This window comes from Strix uralensis, chromosome 19, assembly GCF_047716275.1.
Source record: "Strix uralensis isolate ZFMK-TIS-50842 chromosome 19, bStrUra1, whole genome shotgun sequence".
In the NCBI taxonomy this organism is placed as follows: domain Eukaryota; kingdom Metazoa; phylum Chordata; class Aves; order Strigiformes; family Strigidae; genus Strix; species Strix uralensis.
This window is the reverse complement of record NC_133990.1, coordinates 13,268,536-13,288,086: the sequence shown is the minus strand read 5'-3', so window position 1 is coordinate 13,288,086 and position 19,551 is coordinate 13,268,536. Positions and strand designations below refer to the sequence as shown.

Below are 19,551 nucleotides of genomic sequence, written 5' to 3'. Positions count from 1 at the left end.
ACATGAAACATCAAATACCAGCACACTGTACTATGCTAGTTAAAACCAATCTAGGAATGTTAATAACAAGGAAGACAAATCACCTTGTCAGAACCTGGAGTTTGTGTCATGGAAAAGATTTTCTTAAATTATTCTTAATAGCTATGAATCATCATCTACATAAGTATGGGGATCAGAAGGCACAATCTTGGTACTCTATCAGCTGGTGTTGTAATTGCCCACATGTGAGGGCTCTGCTTTAACCTCCAGATGAGTATGAGGATGCATTAGGCTTCACCCATTTCAGAAGGCAGACAGAATCATGTCTAATAATAATAACATGAAGGATTTATAGTCAGTGAGTGAGATAAGAGAAACCACTAAGTAATCACTATTTAGAGTTTTTAAAAAATTACAGGTGTGTCTTGTGGTAAAAGTACTGAGCTGGAAATCACTAGATTGAGGCAAAATTCCCTGTTCTATTACAGACTTTTTTTAAGGTTGAGGTATTAATTTCTGTTTCATTTAATCAAACATAAAATAAGAATAATGCTTTCTTTGCCTGTCTTCAATATCTAACTGTAAACTTTTCATGTTTATGGCAGTGTGGGGCTTAGGTGTTGATCAAGACCTGAAAACCATGCTTTCTAACATCAAAACAAAACACACAATAGGAAACTTCAGTGTATCCTCCTGAACAATGCTATTTACTCAAGCAAGTATGTTTTCAAGCAAGTTTTTCCAGACATAAAATACCTCTGTTAAATTGCCATTAAGAGATTGCTTGAAGTGACAGGCTATGCATGTTTGGACAAGCAACTTACCTGGGGATCACCATGCTTGTCTCATGGTGGTGCTTTGAGGAATAATGAGAACTTGTTTTAAATAATTCTAAACATGGAAATTATTATACAAGTGCTGAATAATGTGCTTAGTAATCTTTTTTAGTAAAAAATGGCCTGAAATGAAGTCTTGGAACCCATTCACCAAAGAGCACACAAAGAGTCTTCCAAAGACTGTGACTTGAAAATAAATCAAAAACATATAAATCAGTTTTAAGATTGCTTTCTATTAATGAGACAACATTCTATAAATCAGAATTCCTTAATCAAATTGGTACTGTTTTGCCATAATCAGTGTCCTTGGATTCAGTGTAGCTAGACAGATACAACTGATGATGAAGTTGATTCATTATATTTTCTTGCTAGAAGTAAATCTTCACTAAATTGAGGTCAATGACAAAACACCTACTGCCATCAGTGGAGGCGGGATTTTTTTTTTTTATAGCTACCTCTGCAAAGGAGCACATTTGTGCATAAGTACAGATCTGTTTCAGTGTAGTTGTTGCTGTTTTTCTTCTTTTTTTCTGTTTTACCTTTGCAGTTTTCTGAGGACAGGACTAGAAGCCACTGGCATGTTTTAGCATGGATCACTGTGTGAGAAATACTTTTCATTGTCAAAATGCAGTGTGCTGAACAATCATTACCTTTAATAGGTATGAAAGACATTCAGAATCTTTTGGACTCCAGCGTCTAACTGCAGGGAGGGAGGGAGGGACCTTACTACTGTCTTAGAACAATAAATTGCATAAATTGAAATGGCAGCACCATCCTTGATGGTTCAGTCTAGTTACAGAAAAGTAAATGTAGGTGAAATGGTTCAGCAATTCTTTTGAATATGAAAATTGACGTATAAGATTAAGCCAATGATGGATCTGTTCCATTTTATGTGAGCATTCAGATAAGAACTTCAAGGAATGGTATAAAAATTTCCGACTATGGATAACTTTAGCATAATTTCTCCTTTGAGAGAATGTTACTTTTTACATTCCATATGAAGTTTGAAAGGTTGTACTGTAAGACTAGTATTAGATCAAAAACTGAGTAATAGGCTGAAAAAAATTGACATGTTTGTACAAGGATTTCTTATGCAGCTTCTGCTGAAGACACTGGGAGTTCTACAAATGAAAGATGTGTAGGGTGGACTCCCCCCTTTTTTTTCTTTTTCTTTTTTTTTCTTCCTATCTCAAGAACACCAAAAACATAATTCTGGTCTCACTTATAATTTTAAACAAAATCAGACTGACCATCATTATGCTGTTGCTAACTTAAACCTTGTTTCTTGTATGACTAAACTCCCAACAGGCAAACACCATCTGCCTGTTGAAGGAAAAGAGAGGTCATCACTGAAACAACGTCTAACTCATTAGGAGTTGAGAAACATCAAGTCTACTGCAAAAGCTGTGTAGCAATATCCTTAGAAATCTCTTAACTCCACATTCAGTGCATTTGTTTGTTGAAGTTCTCCTTTGATATTGAAGAAATTTTCCCATATTAAAGTGAAGAGTTTTCAAACAAAGAGCTTTTCTCCAGGTGCCACTGCATGAAATTTTACAGACTACCTTGAAAGAGTATATGGTCTTGGAAGATTATCTTACAGCTAAGAACACAGAAATTCAGGTTGTGATAGAGCAACATAAATAACAGTGGCACATCAGTTTACCCTTGCAGGAAAAAATAGTATTGTTTAGTGATGTAAAATGTTTCTTAAGTGATACTGCTCTGCAATATCAATAGGAACTTAGAAAAAGCTGTGAGATTTTTTTCAGGCATTTAAATTTCATCGAGTTCTAAAAGACACATCTTTGCTTTGGATTTTATTCATGTAAAAAAAAGTGTATGTAAACATACACTTTTAAAGAAGTTATTTTATCTGATATAATAGTTCTGTGCTCTCTGGTTTAGTAAAGTACTATAATTTTGGAAGCTAACTCTTTTTCTCATCCTGCTCTAGAATGATATTAACATTGTATAAACCAGATAAAAACAAATGAATAGCACACAAAAGAACTAAGTTAGCTACTTTAAAGTGCATGTTTTGCAGAATACAGCTGCTTTCTTGGAGGACTGCACAGTCATTTCAATAGTTATGAAAGGTGGATATTTCCACTTGGCTGGTGTCAGATCCATAGCTGTGGAAAGCCATTGCCTGGGGAGAAGCGAGTAGCAGTAGGATTCCTACAGAAGAGCTGTCCAGCACCAGTGGTGCCGTCTGTTTTCTTCAGCATCCCCCAAGTGAGAAGCGCCACGCTGAGCTGCCTTGGATACCTTCTGTGAGATCTTAGGTGTAATTGGAGTGTGCGTGATTTTGAGTCTCATCGGAGCAGAACCTTTCTTGAAGCACTGACTGTGCAACATCTGTAAAGCAATTTCTACTTGACAATACAGATCATCATCCGAAGAGAGCAGTGGGTATGCAGCTTAGCCACTCCTAACCATGTACTCAGATTGATTTACGGTCTTTGTGATTTGATATTTTGCTAGCAGTTTGTGGTGGTATGGGTCCATGAAAGAGCAACAGTCTCTGTTAGTAAAACATGTGGTGTCATTATAGGTGGATATCTCTGATTCATGATGCTGGAGCAAATGAATGCTTTAGTACAACCCCATTGTTTGTTGTCAGTGTGAACATACATTCATCTTGATGTTTCTGAGCCAGTATTTCCAGCAGAAACTGAGGTGTCTGTATTTGACCATTAAAACTGAGAGCAAAATTGCAAAGTAGGAAATCAAAGCATGCAGTGATATGTGCAATTATGAAAGACTTACCAGAGATGTCCATGGCAACTAGAAGTCATAACTATATGGGATAACAAAAATCTCAATAGAAATCTTGGCTTTATGGCAAACCATAATTCCTCTCCCCTCTCCTCACCTAACCTTTTTATGTTCCACAGGCTATAAATTACTGATCTCTTTCTTTCCATTAGAAGATAAGCACCTTATCACCTTTCCTCTTTTCTGACATCCTTATCGCTCCACAGGCACTAAGCATCTTTACTCTCAGGTGGTCTAATTGATACATATCTAATTAAAGGCAAAGAATTTTTTCTCAACTTGCATTCAGCTTTGAAGTGTGTTGCTTTGATTTCAGACCTGAAGAACAGCTTTGTGTGCCTGAAAGTTCTCCTAGTTGATCAAATAAAATATACTACTTATGTCCAAAAACTTTGCCTTGCCTATGTATCAATGCATTCATTTATTGTTAGTGAAAAAGAGAAGATAGTTTTTCATGGAACCAGTTAAAAGGTATGTGTGAGGACTGCAGCCCTTCAGAGCCTTCAGGATTAGGACAAAATGTTCAAATATGATGAGACAAAGAAAAGGATTCAGTAGACACTAAGGTAGATAACTGGAGTAGCAAGAAAAATAATTTTAGGTCTTAATGTCTTCAATGGGGACATTTTGTGTGAAAGAGGTACCAGAGATGAGAAAGCTTAATATATAGGCAGGAGAGTGCCAGCATCAAATTGTTTAAATAGCATTATTCTGCTTATCATTTTTGTAGTGAGAAAGTAGATTCTCCAAAGTTACATAAGATATAAAGAGAAAGAATTATAGTTCTAATTAAAAAAAGAACCATCAATTCTAATTATAGGTAGAAAGGAGAGGAAGAAATACTATGTACATAACACTGAAATTTCCAGGCAGTTCTGCTTTGCATAGCCAGCACTTACGTAGAGATTTACTAATTTTTTTCAAACGTTACAAGGGTCACACAATTAATTGACCTGACCCATATGACATTTGCTAGTTTTATGACAACTGTATTTCCTCCCCCCCTAGTTATCCTCTTTTCCACTAGTTCCAGCAAGTTTTAACAGTGGGTTATGTTCATCATCATTGCCCTAGAGCACCCTTTTGCCATTAAAGAACCTTTTTATAAACTTGAGGCATTTTTAGTACTTTGGAATTATCAGCTGAAAGGCACATTTTGGTGCAAATCATTTGCTTCACTGTTGTAGTGTGTAGCTGGCAAGGAAGGAGGAGGTGTCCGTTCAGTGCTGGGAGAAGGGTCATCCCTGTCCTCTAACTGAATGATCTTGCAAGGTGCAAGTTCTAAGTTTCTTACCTTCTTATGGCCTGCTGCAGAGGAATAAAATGGGGTTACGTGGAATTAAGGAACTTCTGTAGGGAGCCCTCCATGATCCTTTATCTCTTCATTTTGTTTAGTAAGATTGTCTTGTTGGCAGTTGTTAATAAGGTCTGTGATGGTTTGGGGTTTTTTTCCCCAGCTAATTGCTCTTTTGATTTGGGCTTTTTAAAGTATGTGATAGGATTGCTGTTTATAGTATGTAATAACCACAAGAATCTGAGAGTTTTCTGAGGTCAGACTGTCACTATCCTTTTGTTTCCTTATGCTGAGCTAGTACTTGGCAGCTTGTGTAGTAGCTCAGCCATTCTCTAAATTAACAGGTTGTTCTTTGTATTTGAAGTGATTGATGTGATTGAAGTGATTAGCATGTATATGCCTAAATAAATTACTCTGGAGGAGAGAAGGATCCCAATGGAGAAAACTGTATAGGTCCGAAGATAGTTTGTTGTAAGAACTGTGATACATTCAAGAATGTGGAAAAGACTTAAGTGAGAATAAAATCTCAGACCAGAAAATGTATGGGAAAGTACAGTTTTACTCTAAAATCTTTGCTACTAAAGGTTCAAAGATGTACTTCTTGTTACATTTCTCTGGAGGCAAAAGCCCTGGTGTAAATGCAGACATACTGAGAAAAAAATCACTTGCCAGTACAACAATTTATTTTTCTGTGATAGCAACACTGGGTCAACCCTCCTGGGTTTTGGCTTCCTAAGTAACTCGAGAGCCTATAGAAAAAGCATCATTTAGGTGCTTAAATTCATTTTAATAATATTGCCAAATGACGTGTCTCAGACTTCTTTTTCAAAGGATTTAGAGTCTACATGGGTTTTTTTCTTACGAGCTGATGCTTCTATGTCTGTGAAGCAGCAGTAGTTATCCTGAATTTTTTTGCAGGGCTTCATTATTTGGCATTGTGTTGGCATGACAGGAGGATCCTGTGTCCCACAGAACTTTTGGAGTTCACCTGCTGATTAAAATTCTCTTGTATGTCAGCACGTGGAAGCAGTAGATTAATTATTCTTAACTTACATGCTTACAAATACAGTCTAAAAATAAAGGACTGGCCTGATTCTTTACATCTGTATACACCCAAGTTTTGTTATTTTTCCACAAGTGACTTAATAAGATAATGGGAGGACCCTGACTCATAAGTCTAAATGAAGCTGCAAAATACTGGTTTTCGCCCTTGAACAACCTTTCATTGGCACATACAGCTATATCATTGTATGACAAGAGCTTTTAAATGCACATGTATTATATAAAGCTAATACATTGTCTTGATTTTGCTTTGCAGTACAGAATTGGACAGCTGTACATGATAAGCAAGCATAGCCATGAGCAGAGTGATCGAGGCGAAGGTGTGGAAGTGGTGCAGAATGAACCCTATGAAGATCCAAACCATGGCAATGGTCAGCTAACAGAAAAACGTGTCTATCTCAACAGGCAAGTGCAATAAAACTGTTTCTCTCAGCATTGGCTGTAATAAAAATTTGGAAGGAATACCCCTTCCAGGCAATAGCTGTTCTGTTTCAAGTAGAATGTGTTCCCATGAATAAGTGCTGCTTTCTGGTAGCTGCAGGAAGAAGGAAGGTGGGGTAGACCAGTGGCTTAAAATAGAGGGATTAGTTGTCATTTCTTCTAGAGTATCTTTTCTAAGAGAAAGAATTGTAACTTGGAAGTTAAGGATGTACTGAAAATCAGAACTTTTGCTTTCTTTTACACTTAACTGTTTGTCATTTTGTTTTCCAAAACTGGGGGGGAGGGGAGCCAAAAACTCTAATCAAAACCAACAAACACTCCACTCCCAAATAAAAATCCAAAACCAAACCACTAAAAGGGTTTTAGGGTTTCTTCACCTCATAATAATGTCACAAAGCCAGTATCCCATTTTTGGTGACAAGAGGTTTGCCTCAGCAAAGTTAATTGACGTTATGAATGACCGTTAGGCTTGTACAATGATGACCTTCTGTACCAAAATAATAGGTTTAAAGACATGATGGGAAAAATGGCTTTTGTTGCCCTGAAGTTCCATCATTTCTTAAAGTGAAATATGTGTCACTTCCTATGGTGAAATTATACTGCTGAGGATCAATGCCTCCACACTCACAGGCCAGAGATGTTTTTACATATATAATTTTTTTTTATATAGCTATATACACACACACATATATATATACTTGTGTCCTATGAAATATATTGCTCAATCTGTTCCCTTTTTTACTGCTGCTGATCTAACTGAATATCAGTGCTTTTCTGAAGTTCTTCTATTCCCCCAGGCCTGTTTTGTTTTATTAAACTTATGATCTGCAGCATTTCGTAGTGGGCATAGAAGCACTATAGCTATTACTTCTACATTGCAAGTTACTCCTCCACTGCAAACTTGACATATCTAACCTTAACTCAGGCTAAATTGAATCACCACTAATGTTGCATGCGCACACACACACAAGTCCAATAATATATATCTTGCCAACATTTAATATTATTGTGTTTGTAAGTCTGTTCTCTCACAGGCTAGTTACAGAACTTGGGAAAAATCAATAAATGTATTGCTGTTGTACAGCTCCCAGAAGTTGTGTTTTTCTTAATGTTTCTGGATATTTCGTTCCTTCATGTTAAAAAGAGATAAGGCTTTAAGCACAGAAGAGTGTATTCAGAATTACCACTTTAAGATAATTCAGAATAGCTGCAAGGACTGTGTCCTAGAAGGCATGTACAAGACATATTTAGGAAGCATGTGGTTTCTGGTAGCGAAGACGATGGAATAAAGGGTCTCTTACCCAAAGACAGAGAAGATCTGCATGCCTACAACAATTTGGGAAGTTTACCTAAAGCTGTGGTGGATGTTTGAAGTCAGGCTCTCTGAGTTTAATGATAATTATGAATACTCATTGATAATCATCACCAGATTTGCTATTTGAATCTGGTTTTGGTGTCACAATACCACCAGATACTGCAGTACTATTAAAGCTTTGTGGAAAGGATCAGCAGGTTTTCAGGAAACTATGGATTTTGTTGGGAGGCCAGGATCTCTCTGGAAGGCTTCACTCAAGGAGACATGCTGCCATACAAGATATGCTGAAAACTTCTTCTCTGTCTGCCTTCCTTGAGGAGCAGGACTCCTTACACCAGCACAGTTCTCCGTCATCTTTTCTTCTTCCAGGGTCCACCACCCTAATAAACTTGCTAGCTTTGCTTCACTGTATTTTGCTCTGGGATGATCTCTCCTGAAGAAATTTGAGCTTATATATTTCAGTGATGGTTTCTTGGAAAGTTTTGTGCATTATTTGCATTTATCTTTTCTTGCCTGCTAATACTTTAATTTTTGCAGAGGGTCGTCTTGCTTACCAATGGTTTTGCTGGACTGCCTTTAAGAAACACTTCCTCCCTATGCGCTGAAAGACTGAACTTCATCCGGGGAAGGAAGAAATTACATTAAAAAAAAAAAAAAAAAAAAAAAGAGTGAGTGTCATCCACAGATACCTGCACTGCTAAAATAGAAATATTACATTTTCTTTCTCTGAGTGGACCCTTAGAACAGTTCATGTGTGTCTATGACCGTGACTTGCTGGCACCTCTGAGTATAATGTGTGTTTTGCTCATAAAATTACTTGGTTTTGGAGATGTGCCATGCCAGCAAAGATAGGTAGACAGGCAAATATGCTGAAGCCAACAATAACCAAAAAAATACAACAGCTGTACATTAACAAAGACATTACTAGTAAAATTTTCTAGTGTCAGTGTAAGCCTTAGTTATATTCAGAAGTCTTTAATGCCTCTTCCCTCCTGCTGGAGCACTGTTTTCAGAAGCTGAAAGTCTGCATCCTCTGGTATTTATTATTTAGGCATCAGAGTAAAGTGTAGCAGGGGTAAGGGAGGGAGCAGAGAGTCATAAAAAGACACTGACAGAGGTTGACAAAATAAACAAAAGATCTGATACAGTGAAGTCTATTATGCAGTATGTAAAATGCTGCATAAAAGACTGTACACAAGAAAGGTTTATGTAAAGAAAAGAATTTTGTTTTGAGCAATGTCATCAAAAAACAAAAGTCAATGCACTTGACTTTGAGTCTTTAGATAACGTACTAACGTCTGCCTTTTGCCTCTGGACAAATACAATATTTATGTGTAGCTAGATCATGGTTAAATAAGCCTTAATGATCCAAACTCTGTATTTTCTTCAGAAATTTGCTAATATGGAAAGTCTGCACACAGTTATCTAAACATAAGTGTTTTGAACATTTACACTTGGAAAACTGAGGTTTGAAAGCATCTGCTTTAGTTCAGTAAAGATTCAGTCTTGGGCTGGGTGATCTGCCTGACACATTGCTAGACTAACACAATTTTAACTGGGTCCCTGAAGTACAGTGATATTTGTGGTCTCCCAAGGTCTGCCTTCCTGTGAGTGACTAGTACTGCATCTTTGTTCCTGGCAGCCTCACTGATTATAATCAATGTCATTAAGAAAGGGTTGAAAGATGGATTATCATGAACTTGCCTTTTTAAAATGTGTATTTGTTCACCACTTCTTTGGTACCCTATGTGACCAGAGTTCTGGAAATGAGACACCCAAGATCTGTGGTAAAGAAAATGCTCCCACTCTTCCATACTTAATTACCTTTTAATGATCTTTCCATGTGCTTATCCATGTTTTTCATTTCTTATTCTACTGCTGTTGTACCACCACATTGGGAAGGTTCCCTTGGCAGATGGAGCTCTGAGCTATGACATCAGTTCCAATGATTTTCTTCACTTTTGTGATTTACTTTTCCCATCAGCAAAATGGGACTAATACTACTTACCAGCCTCACGGAGGTGTTTTGAGTGATTTGTTCATTTTAATGTAAAAGCTTTCTACTCAGGAGTTGGTGTTGGTAGTGTGGGAAAAACTGCGTGCTAGGTGAGCTGAACATGAAGGTTTGTGTGCCGGCAGAGAATATGGAGGAGGAAGAAATAGTCTCTAAGAAGAAATAATGGAATCAGGATCGAAGAGGACTGAAATCACATATTTACTCATGACCTCTTGTTAGAGAGTGCCTCCCTGTGGTTAAGGATACCGTGACACAGTTACACCTTGTATGGCCTAACCTGCTGAGTTCGTCCATAACCAAAGGCTTGAGGCCATAAATTCTTGAAATGTGCAACCTCAATTTAAATCTGATCAGAGGTTATTGCACTGGCACCATATTGCTCACTTTGAGAGGGGGACAGACTTGGTTTCATATTACGCTTGTGGAGAAAGCTGAGACGGAATGCATAGTCATGAGATGAAAATACTGTTGTGAAGTGTAGGTATTGCTGTATCCTGTGAAACACCTGTCAAATTATGAGCACATTTAGAAGAATCTTGTTTTCTACAATACTCTAAGTCATGGAATATTCTAATTTTATATTTTCTTTTTATTTTCAGCAAACTGCCTAGCTGGGCTAGAGCAGTTGTTCCCAAAATATTTTATGTCACAGAGAAGGCTTGGAATTATTATCCTTATACAATCACAGGTAAGGAATAAAGCAGAAATGATTACTGACTCGTACTTTATGGATAGTTTAGTTTATCTTCAGAAGCTCCAAATTACATATTGAGCCACAGATACCAAGTTTCTTTAACAACTCCTGTTGAACTGGATATATTTTTACATCTTATATTGACTAATAGCAGGAGATACAGTTTATAGACTATGGACGGGTAAGAACTGGAGTGTTGTATCTATGCAATTTCTTCCCTGCAAAGAAAAGGTGCTTAGATTCTGTGCTGACTTGTACCCTTTATTGTCCCATAGACTTTAGACAAATATAAATCAGCAGATTATCTGACACAAATTTTTTTATTATTAATGTATGTTTACTGTAAGGATCTTGCATCATTGTTTTGTTTCACATTTCTTTTTTTTTTCTTTTCTCTCATCATTCTTTTTTTTACAAATGGACAATTGGAAATCAGAATACACAGTAAGTTTTTCTTCCTCTTTTTATTCTAAAAACAGAATAATTATGTGAAATATAGTAGTGGAATCCAACCTGATTCCTTCTTAATATAACTAATACATAATGCATTCAATAGTGGAACTTTATTTTAGCAATTTGTTTAAGAAATCTAAGGTTAAATTTGAAGTGTTTCTGTGGGGATCCTATAAATTATTTACCTTATTTTTTTATCACTTCAGAATAATTTGATCTATTTTTAGTCACTGACTATAACAAAGAGAAGCTTCTATAAAACAGGGTAAGGCTTTTAAGGTTCCAGTTATTATGTGGAGACATGAGAACAGATTTTATTTTATTTATTGTTTTATTAACTTATAAAATGCTCATCTCTGGTATAGTATCTGGGAAACTGTACAATCTGTAGACAAAATTAAACATAATCTGGGCACAGTGCCCAGAAAAATCAACTATTCTCTCTAGCAGAGCTAAGGCAAAATATAGCACATAAATCATGAGAAAAATTGTTTTAAATGTACTGGCCTCAATAATATACAGTAAGTTTTCAGCAACCTTTAGAAAGTGAGGAGAAGATGGTGAGGAAGTTCCAGGTGAAGGGACCTTTCAGAAACTGCTGCCTTGATTTAGTTTGAACTTCTGACTGCAGATAAAACATAATCCACTTGTTTGTCTTAACTCTGCAGTGCTCAAAACGTTTGTGCAGATTTTTTTAAAACCAGTAAGGCATACAGAGAGGAAGAAGATTTTAATGTGATAAATGTAAAAGAGAGAAAAAATAAAGGGATTTAAAGGCTCAGATCTGAAAGCTAGAGAGTTAGAGTTGAAACTGTGATGACCAAGTTTGAAAATCTAAAGTAGCAAACTGTGCTTTTCAATATGTACTGTAGATACTTATCACATATTCTGCTTTGTTTCATGTTTAAAGTTCATTTGATTGTCAGAGGAAACCCAAATGTCCCATAATGGACAGTAGTAATGAGGGGACAGATTCTCAGCTGGGTTTGTTGGAAGATGTCTTCAGTAGGGCCTGTCACAGTTTACATTAATTAGGGGTTTACCATTTGATAGCAGGTTTAATCTTAGGCTGGGAAGATGACATGTGCTGTGTTGCATTGATGTCTGTTACTTACACATATATTTTTTTCTTTAACTGAAAGTCAATTTGAAATTTTTAATGTGAGTTTTTTTTTCTTCAACTGAAAAAAACAAGTGGGAATGATTAAAGGGGCGGTAGCAGACCAAAATATGTGTCTGAATTTGAAATGCAATACATTACCAAAACCAAATAGCAATGCCATACTCATAGAATTTGAATCAGGAGGTGATCTTTATCTAATCTGATGAGACAACACCTGAAACACATTTCGGTGAATGTACACAGCTATAGAGATGTTCAGGAGCATCAGCAAAAGTGATTGCAGGGTTGAAGAGACTTGTAAAGAAAAATTAAATCAGTCTACAAATGTAGAAGGTAGGCAAAACAGTCACTAAGTGACAGTATAACTGCCTATGGGAGTTGGGGACTAATTACTCACCATGGTGCAAGGAAACAGAACTAGAAATATTGGGATGAGATTAAGGGAACTGTACTTCAGACAAAAATCTAAAATATATTTTAATGGAGCTGATAAACTATGAAATTATCTTCAAGGGAAATAGAGAAAGTGCCTTTGCCTCAAACTGTTGAATCTAGAACAAAAATGTTAAATATACCACTGGGAATAATTCCTGTCCTTGTCTGGAATATTTCTCTAAATTTTGATCTTCTGTATTCATTAGAGAATTCTGAAAGAAATAATAAACCCACAGACATTGCCCAAAATATGTAAGACAGCTTGGAAACCCTTTTCTTCAAGATAGTAAATTCCCTTCAGAGGGTTTGTGGGACATCCTAAGAATTAAATTTAGCCTCATTTAAAGGAAAACTGATTCTAAAGGCAGGCCAATAACTGGATAGATACAGCACTATCTTATCAAGTACATACTGCTATATAGTATGTTCACACCTTACTTAACCTCATAAGTTCCACTCTAAATAAAGAGCAAGGACCTTAAAGGCTCAGTAGTGTTATTTCAGTGCATGTTAGTGATTTGGAAGAGGATGTGAACAACAGACTGATTCTTGCTGATAGTTTTAAGGTTTTTCGGTTGTAAAATATGAAGGCTGTTGAGAAATTGGATTCAAGCACATACACTAGCATTCAGAGATACGATGCAGAGTAATTTCATCAGTCTGGTTTTCCTGTGAAATATTATGGATTTCATAAACATGACCTTCTTAAGGACCTGAAATTAGGACATCTTCTAAGAAAAGCTCAGCAGGCATTGAAAATAATTTCCAGAATATTGTTCTCTGCAATGGTAGTATAAAAAGCCAAGAGTGATTGGATGCATGAAAACAGGAATGGAAATTAGCATGTCACTCTATAATCTGGGTCCAGTTATGGTGGCATCTACTTTAAGGAATGGTATTTGTTACACTGCAAACCCCTAAACTTGACAGCAAACAGCAGGTCTACTACCAAGTCTCGACAACCATATTAATAATATGTAAAGCAAATGACACACTTAAGGTAATGAGCTTAACAGAACTATTGCACAAGTGATGCTTTTGTGGTGTGTAATATGTGAAATACTGTAATGTCAGGAGAGCATTTTAAAATGTACACTATGCTATTTGTGGAGGAGGGCCTCATTAAAACTGCAATACAAAAGACTTCCTATCAGGAAGATGAGACATGGGTAATGTCCCAAGAAATGCTGTATCAAAGCTTAAGCTAATCCTTGCAAGCTTCCTGCTGACATTGAGAGGGAGGAGGAAGTAGAAAAAATACTTTCAAAGCTGAAGCCAAAGGAAGTCATCCAGATTTGGGGGTACTATTTAGAGAGTAAGATACTCTGCCAAAGTTCAAACCCTTGTTTCTGTGGCTGGGGCATTACTTCAGGACTGTATCTGAGAAAGTCTCTTAAACTTACAGCAGGAGTTGCTTTGGTTTTGATCTTGTAATTAGAAGCCTGACAAGATATGTCGCTAAAATAAATGTTTAATTTTTATTTATAAGTTCACTTAATATTGTGATTAGGTTGATGTTAGGCTCATATATTTGGGAAGCTCTATTTGGGATCCAGCTGAAAGGGAGCCCTGTAGAAGTAACTCCTAGGGATTCTGCTCTGTGAGCGATTGCAGGACTTCGGTAGTGGTGAGTGCCTCCTGTCAAGCTACGCATGCTCTTGGGCAATGGGTGTTGTGAGCTGCTGGCTTTTAGAAAGAATTCCTTCGCTAATCACAGGCTGGAGCCTTTTTCACTTGGAGGATGGAGAAAAGATGCCTTGCAGCTCTCAACAAATCCTTATGTGCCAGCTTATCACACCATTTGCAAATACATATCTTTAGTGTAAAATATTTATGCTATTCTTAGATATGTGGACAAGAATGACTGAACTTTCAGGAGCCTTTCTTATTTTTCTTTCTGAGGTTGTCCAGCTAGATTAGAAATAATTAACTAGAAAGCAAACCTGTATTGCAAACCAAATGAAAAGGGATTGCATAGGACTAAGTTTCCTTACCTGTGCTGGGATATTGATAGACAATAAGCAGCACAGAGCAAATATCCATTTGACCTGTTTAAGTGACAGTTGAGATTCTGGACAGAGAGGGGCAAACAAATAATCAGATCATGAATGTGTGGTGACTAAACCATGGTAGAAAAAATTCATATGATCAAAGTGCACGGAAACTGAGCCTAACAAAGTTTAGCTATCAAGTTGGAGTACAAAGAGGCTACGAAAAATACAAACAGAATTTAAGCAAACTCTTCTGAGTTTGAAGGTGCAGTTCTAGTTTTTACCAGGGATAATTTCAAATAGTTTTGCTGCCTGCTCTGAACAGCTTCAGTGTTCTTAGCAATATTTAAATTCTGGGGCTGAAATTTAAAAACAGCTGGAAAACTTTTTTAATGCATAATTTAGGGCCAATTGTTAGTTTCACAAATAAAGCTAAAAAACCACTAAAAATGGCATGGTTTACTCTCTGCAAGGAGGAAGCATATTCTTTCAACCTGCCAATTTCTCAAATTAATTTAGGAATAGGATATAAATTCAGAATATTTATGAAAACCAGTTATGGAACAGAAAGCAGGCGACAACGATTCCTTTGAAGATATATCACAATGACACTGATTTTTCTACAGCAAATGACTGAGGCAAATAAAATTATTTTATCTGGTATATGTCAAGGCCCCAGAGTGATAGTTGCTAAATGTTCCATTATTGACCTGCTGGTTTCTGATTACTTTTGAGAACAGACATGTTTTGTCCTTCACTTACTCAGCTACCAGTTCATGAAGTAAATTCATCCATGAAGTAAATTATCTGGAAGGAATGTTTTTGTAATTGTTATTTTTATAATGAGATGACTTGAGAGGGAAAAAAAGTTGTTTCAGATAAACATTGCCAGCAATCTGTAGAGGTTTTTTTCTTATGTTCTCTTTATCTGATTACCAGTGCTTGAAATTTGGATGAAACCCATCAGTCTTCAGTGCACAAACTTTTCTCCAGCTTGACTATATGAAGAGTCTGCATCAAAAATACAACAGAATCTGTATTGCAGGGTTAGAGCCTACTACAAAGTAGTACTACCTACTACTACCAGAGTTCCTCCCCTCTCACCCCCCAACTTAGAAGACAGGCTAACTGGTGACATTGCTCTAGCAAAACACATACTTGGTTCCTTTAGAGATTCTAGCAAAAGGAAGGACCTCTGCAGTATTTATAAGAAACAGGTAATACATTTTTAGAAAGCTGCAAACCTGTATTCTCATTTAATAGCTTAATTTCATTGAAACAGAGCAAATCAAGCTGCTTGGAAGAATCCCTTTTTCCACCAGTGGCTTATTATAAAGCAATCCAAACCCCTCTCTGATTCATGGGACTGTCCTTTTCACTTGGGCACACTGCTTCTCACTTCCATTCTTCCTCAATAAACAGGTCACTGTTCCCATGTATCAAAGGAGATCCTAAGGGAAGGCAAAACAGAGATAAGTGCTGAGTTTCATACTGGTTGGAGGCAGTTTGTTAGTCGACTGTTTCATCTTCAAGTTATTGTATGTAATACAAACAGTGGTTTTCTTTCTGAGCTTGTTTATGAGAGTTTAACTCTCTTGCTTATTTTCAAGCCCCTTTTTTGCATTGTTCTTTTTTCCGCTCAACAGTATTTTTTCTGCTCTTTGCCACCTTCCGGTGCTTATCTTGCTTTCCAAATTCTCCTCCCTGTCATTGAGTCACATCTTCCAAATCCTGCCATCACCCTGCCCAGCCCTTTCCGTCTATTCTCTTCCGACTTTGTCATCCTGATTGATGCTAGTTTGTGTAGTAAGTAACCTGTATAGCAGCTCTGTGCGCTCACATGCAGTGCTGTCCAGAGTTTTCTGAAGGTAGTCAATAACATGGTGGCCATTTTCCAAAAAACTTTGAATATTCAATTAAAGAAACTGTCTTTATTCTTCCTGTAAATAGCTGAAGGAAGTACGTAATTTGAAATACGCTGTAGAGACATCACTATATTATCTTCACATATCTTCTTGCGTATAAACTGTAGCGATGACATCTTGTTTATCTATACCCATGTGTGATTTTGATTTTTCTTCCACATCCAGGTCTCTGTTCTGTGCTTGCCATTGGCAGTTGCCCATGTTGCATCCCTCCTCCCATTCCATCCATTCTTCTTGTTTATAAATGCCCAGTATTGCTCCAGAGCTGGTGTGTGTGTGTGTCTGCCTGTTTTCCCTCCTTGCCCCTTGCTGTGCTGGGCATTCCCTCCTGCCTGAGTAAGCCTGGGGCCCTTCCATTACCCCACTTCCCCTTTGTCTGTTAAGGAGAAGTAGGGACTCCATTTGTCTTTTCCAGGTTTTTGATCTTCAGTAAAGAAATGGTGTTGTTACCCACTGACTACCAAAACAGTGCCCAAAAACTTTGAATGCAAAGGATGTGGTATCTAAAAGTTACTCTAACAATAAAATAATAATGCTCTAATAATAAAAAAATTAATTTTGCTGGGCCAGTCTCACCTCATTGCAGTAGTTACTGTGTTCTTTACCTCTAGACTCCATGGAGATTGCTCTGTAAAGGATTCAGTTCCACCTGTGTTGCCAAAATAATGTATACATGACCATATTAAAAAAAAGAATCCTCAGTCTAAAAAGTGGTGGGAGATCAGAGAGAACATTTACATGCCATGACTCCCTCTCCAGGCTTTTATGTTAAGATTTAGGGGAATGTGCTTCTGCTGCTTGAAAAAAAAGTGGGATTAATTTTTACTGTACAAAAATAACTCCGAAAGATTGTGGATTAATATTCACAAGGAGCAGAAGTGAAGTGCAGTGATGAGGTCTCTAGCAGTTCTTTGAACATTCTGCAGAAAGAAACCAAATGGAAAATGAAACTAGCTAAAACGGTATTGATGAAATAGCACTCGCTCATACAAAGCAGGTTACAGAGGGTGAAGAAACCTTCCTCAGTTACCCTCTGTCCACCGTATTTACTGTCGACTATAGTAATTCCTGTACCCACCTTGGGCATAATTACTATGCAAAGGTTATTTTTACAGTCTTCTCCATAAAACAATTGTAAAACACTGTATGTTGTTTGACTGTCTCTTTAAGACTTTGGCAAGTGTTTTGGCACACTTAGGTTCTACCCTGTTCCTGTAAGTGTTGCTTATTGCTATGGCAACACTAATCAATCATCATGCTAAAAATAGGCCTTTCATTTTTCAAGAGGTTATCTGTAGTGAATTGAAAATGCAACTGCGGTCTGTGTTTTCCATATGCTGCTTTCATTTCACTTTATTTTAATCTGGAAATACCCATGCTTATGTGTGGTAATTACTATTACAGACTGGTTATTTCACTGGTTACTCTCTTGAGCCTCAAAACTCTCCTGGTTCTCCCCAAAGGGGTGCCAAATATAGAAAGTTTTAAGAAAACAAACAAACAAATTGAATAGTCTCCTTACTTGTTTTTGAATGTCACAGGTGTAGTGGATTATAACAAATTTTTAAGGACTTTATAACACATCTAAAAAATCTGGAGGTGACGGTTATAAAAGACACCTCCTTTGAGAGCTATACACAAAGAAACCTTATCATTGAAGACAATAGACCTCTGAAGATTTTGTTCTATTACGTAGGATTTAAGTCTAATTTCAAGTTAAAGATTCTATTTGCCGCTATTTTTTTCAAAGAGGAACCTTGCAAGCTGTAGAGACAGTGAAATGGAAAACTGGAAACAGTGCCCTGTGCATTCCTGTGCGTGCTCAGTGTATCGATCGGCTGCCAGGTTTGTGCTGGAAGAACACCCGCCCAGGGGGAGGCAGAGCAGAAAGGGAGTGGTGCTTTGGGGGAAAAAAAAAAATCTACTAAGAGGTTTATTACCTACCATTCACTCCCAAGTTTGATTCTGACTGTTGCATAACACTTTTAATCCCCGGCTAAGTAAATATGCAGCCGCTTAAGGAGGGGGGAAAAAAACTCAACAACTTTTTTGCATGATGAATAATAAAGTCTTTTGAATGATGCATAAACAGTTTTCTGGTTCTGCCAGAGCCCTCTGCCAATTAGTCAGAGTGCAGCTGATGAATCATGAGACACATTCTGTGAAATGTTCAAAATTTGGACCCTGCTAAGTGTTCCTGAAAGCCAGTGAGACCCCCCATAGCTGCTAAAGCAGTGGTTGCCAGTCAGTTGAGGTTTTGAGAGATGTATTTGCAATGGAGCACTTTTTGGTGAATTTTAGTTTTAATTTGAGGTAAACTCATGTTACCATTTATAATTTCAAATTAGATAGTTACAGTCCTTGCCTTTATGCTAAATACATAGGGAGGTTGACTTTTGATAGCTTTGTGCAGAAAATGACTTTCTGCTCTCTAATGAGGTGGCTTGAGGTAAATGGCATTTACAATTCTTCTTGTATAACACTCTGAAGATCCTTAGTCTTTTCTTAATGTTTCTTTTTTGAAATACAAGACTAGAAGATCTCTTTTTTTAATTAGAGTTTAGATTCTGGGTCACAAGAAACAACAACTAGATTCAAGCAGTAGCTTGCTGAACTGCTACAGGCAGCCTAATGCAGCCTCAAGTTCAATATATGAAATGGCTGCATTTCAAAGTATCATGATCTGACTCATTACTGGTAAACTCCAGACAGTGATTGAAAATAGTAGATATTTTTTAATAGCAAGGTAAAAGGGAAATCTGGCATTTGGCTTTATTCAAAATTTCCTCTGAAACTATAGCCATGCTTCAAATCAAACACCACAAAGGTTTTTCATATTTTGCATTTTTATCCTCCACTGTCTCTGAAACTGTGACCTAAAAGCAACTATTTTAATTAAAAAAAAAGTTGTTGTGTACTGAAAAAATGTACTCCATCCAACAACTCCTGAATTTCTATAATTAGATCAAAGGCAAAGAAACTTTAATCAGAACCAGGGATGAGGAACTGCTTTCATAGGGTGTTAGCTTTGTATTATCTGTAAATGTGGAAGATGCTGTACTGAAGTTCCTTCTGCCAATGGAGTTTTCAAACCTGACAGCAGGACCATGAGAGCAGCACCAAGTCCTGTGGTGGACCCTCTACTACTTAAAAGAGCCGAGAGAACTGCACTGCCAGAGCCACTGAGGTCAGCATAGTCAGAGCA

General features: G+C 37.1%; 1 protein-coding gene across 1 annotated transcript in view; it reads left to right on the top strand.

Moving 5' to 3' along the window:
* Positions 1-19,551, top strand: part of PITPNC1 (phosphatidylinositol transfer protein cytoplasmic 1) — an 84,831-nt gene that overhangs the window by 32,613 nt on the left and 32,667 nt on the right. The window contains exons 2-4 of the mRNA XM_074888830.1: positions 6,209-6,357; positions 10,325-10,413; positions 10,856-10,863. Coding sequence (XP_074744931.1) covers positions 6,209-6,357; positions 10,325-10,413; positions 10,856-10,863 — 246 coding nt within the window. The remainder of the gene's footprint in view (positions 1-6,208; positions 6,358-10,324; positions 10,414-10,855; positions 10,864-19,551) is intronic.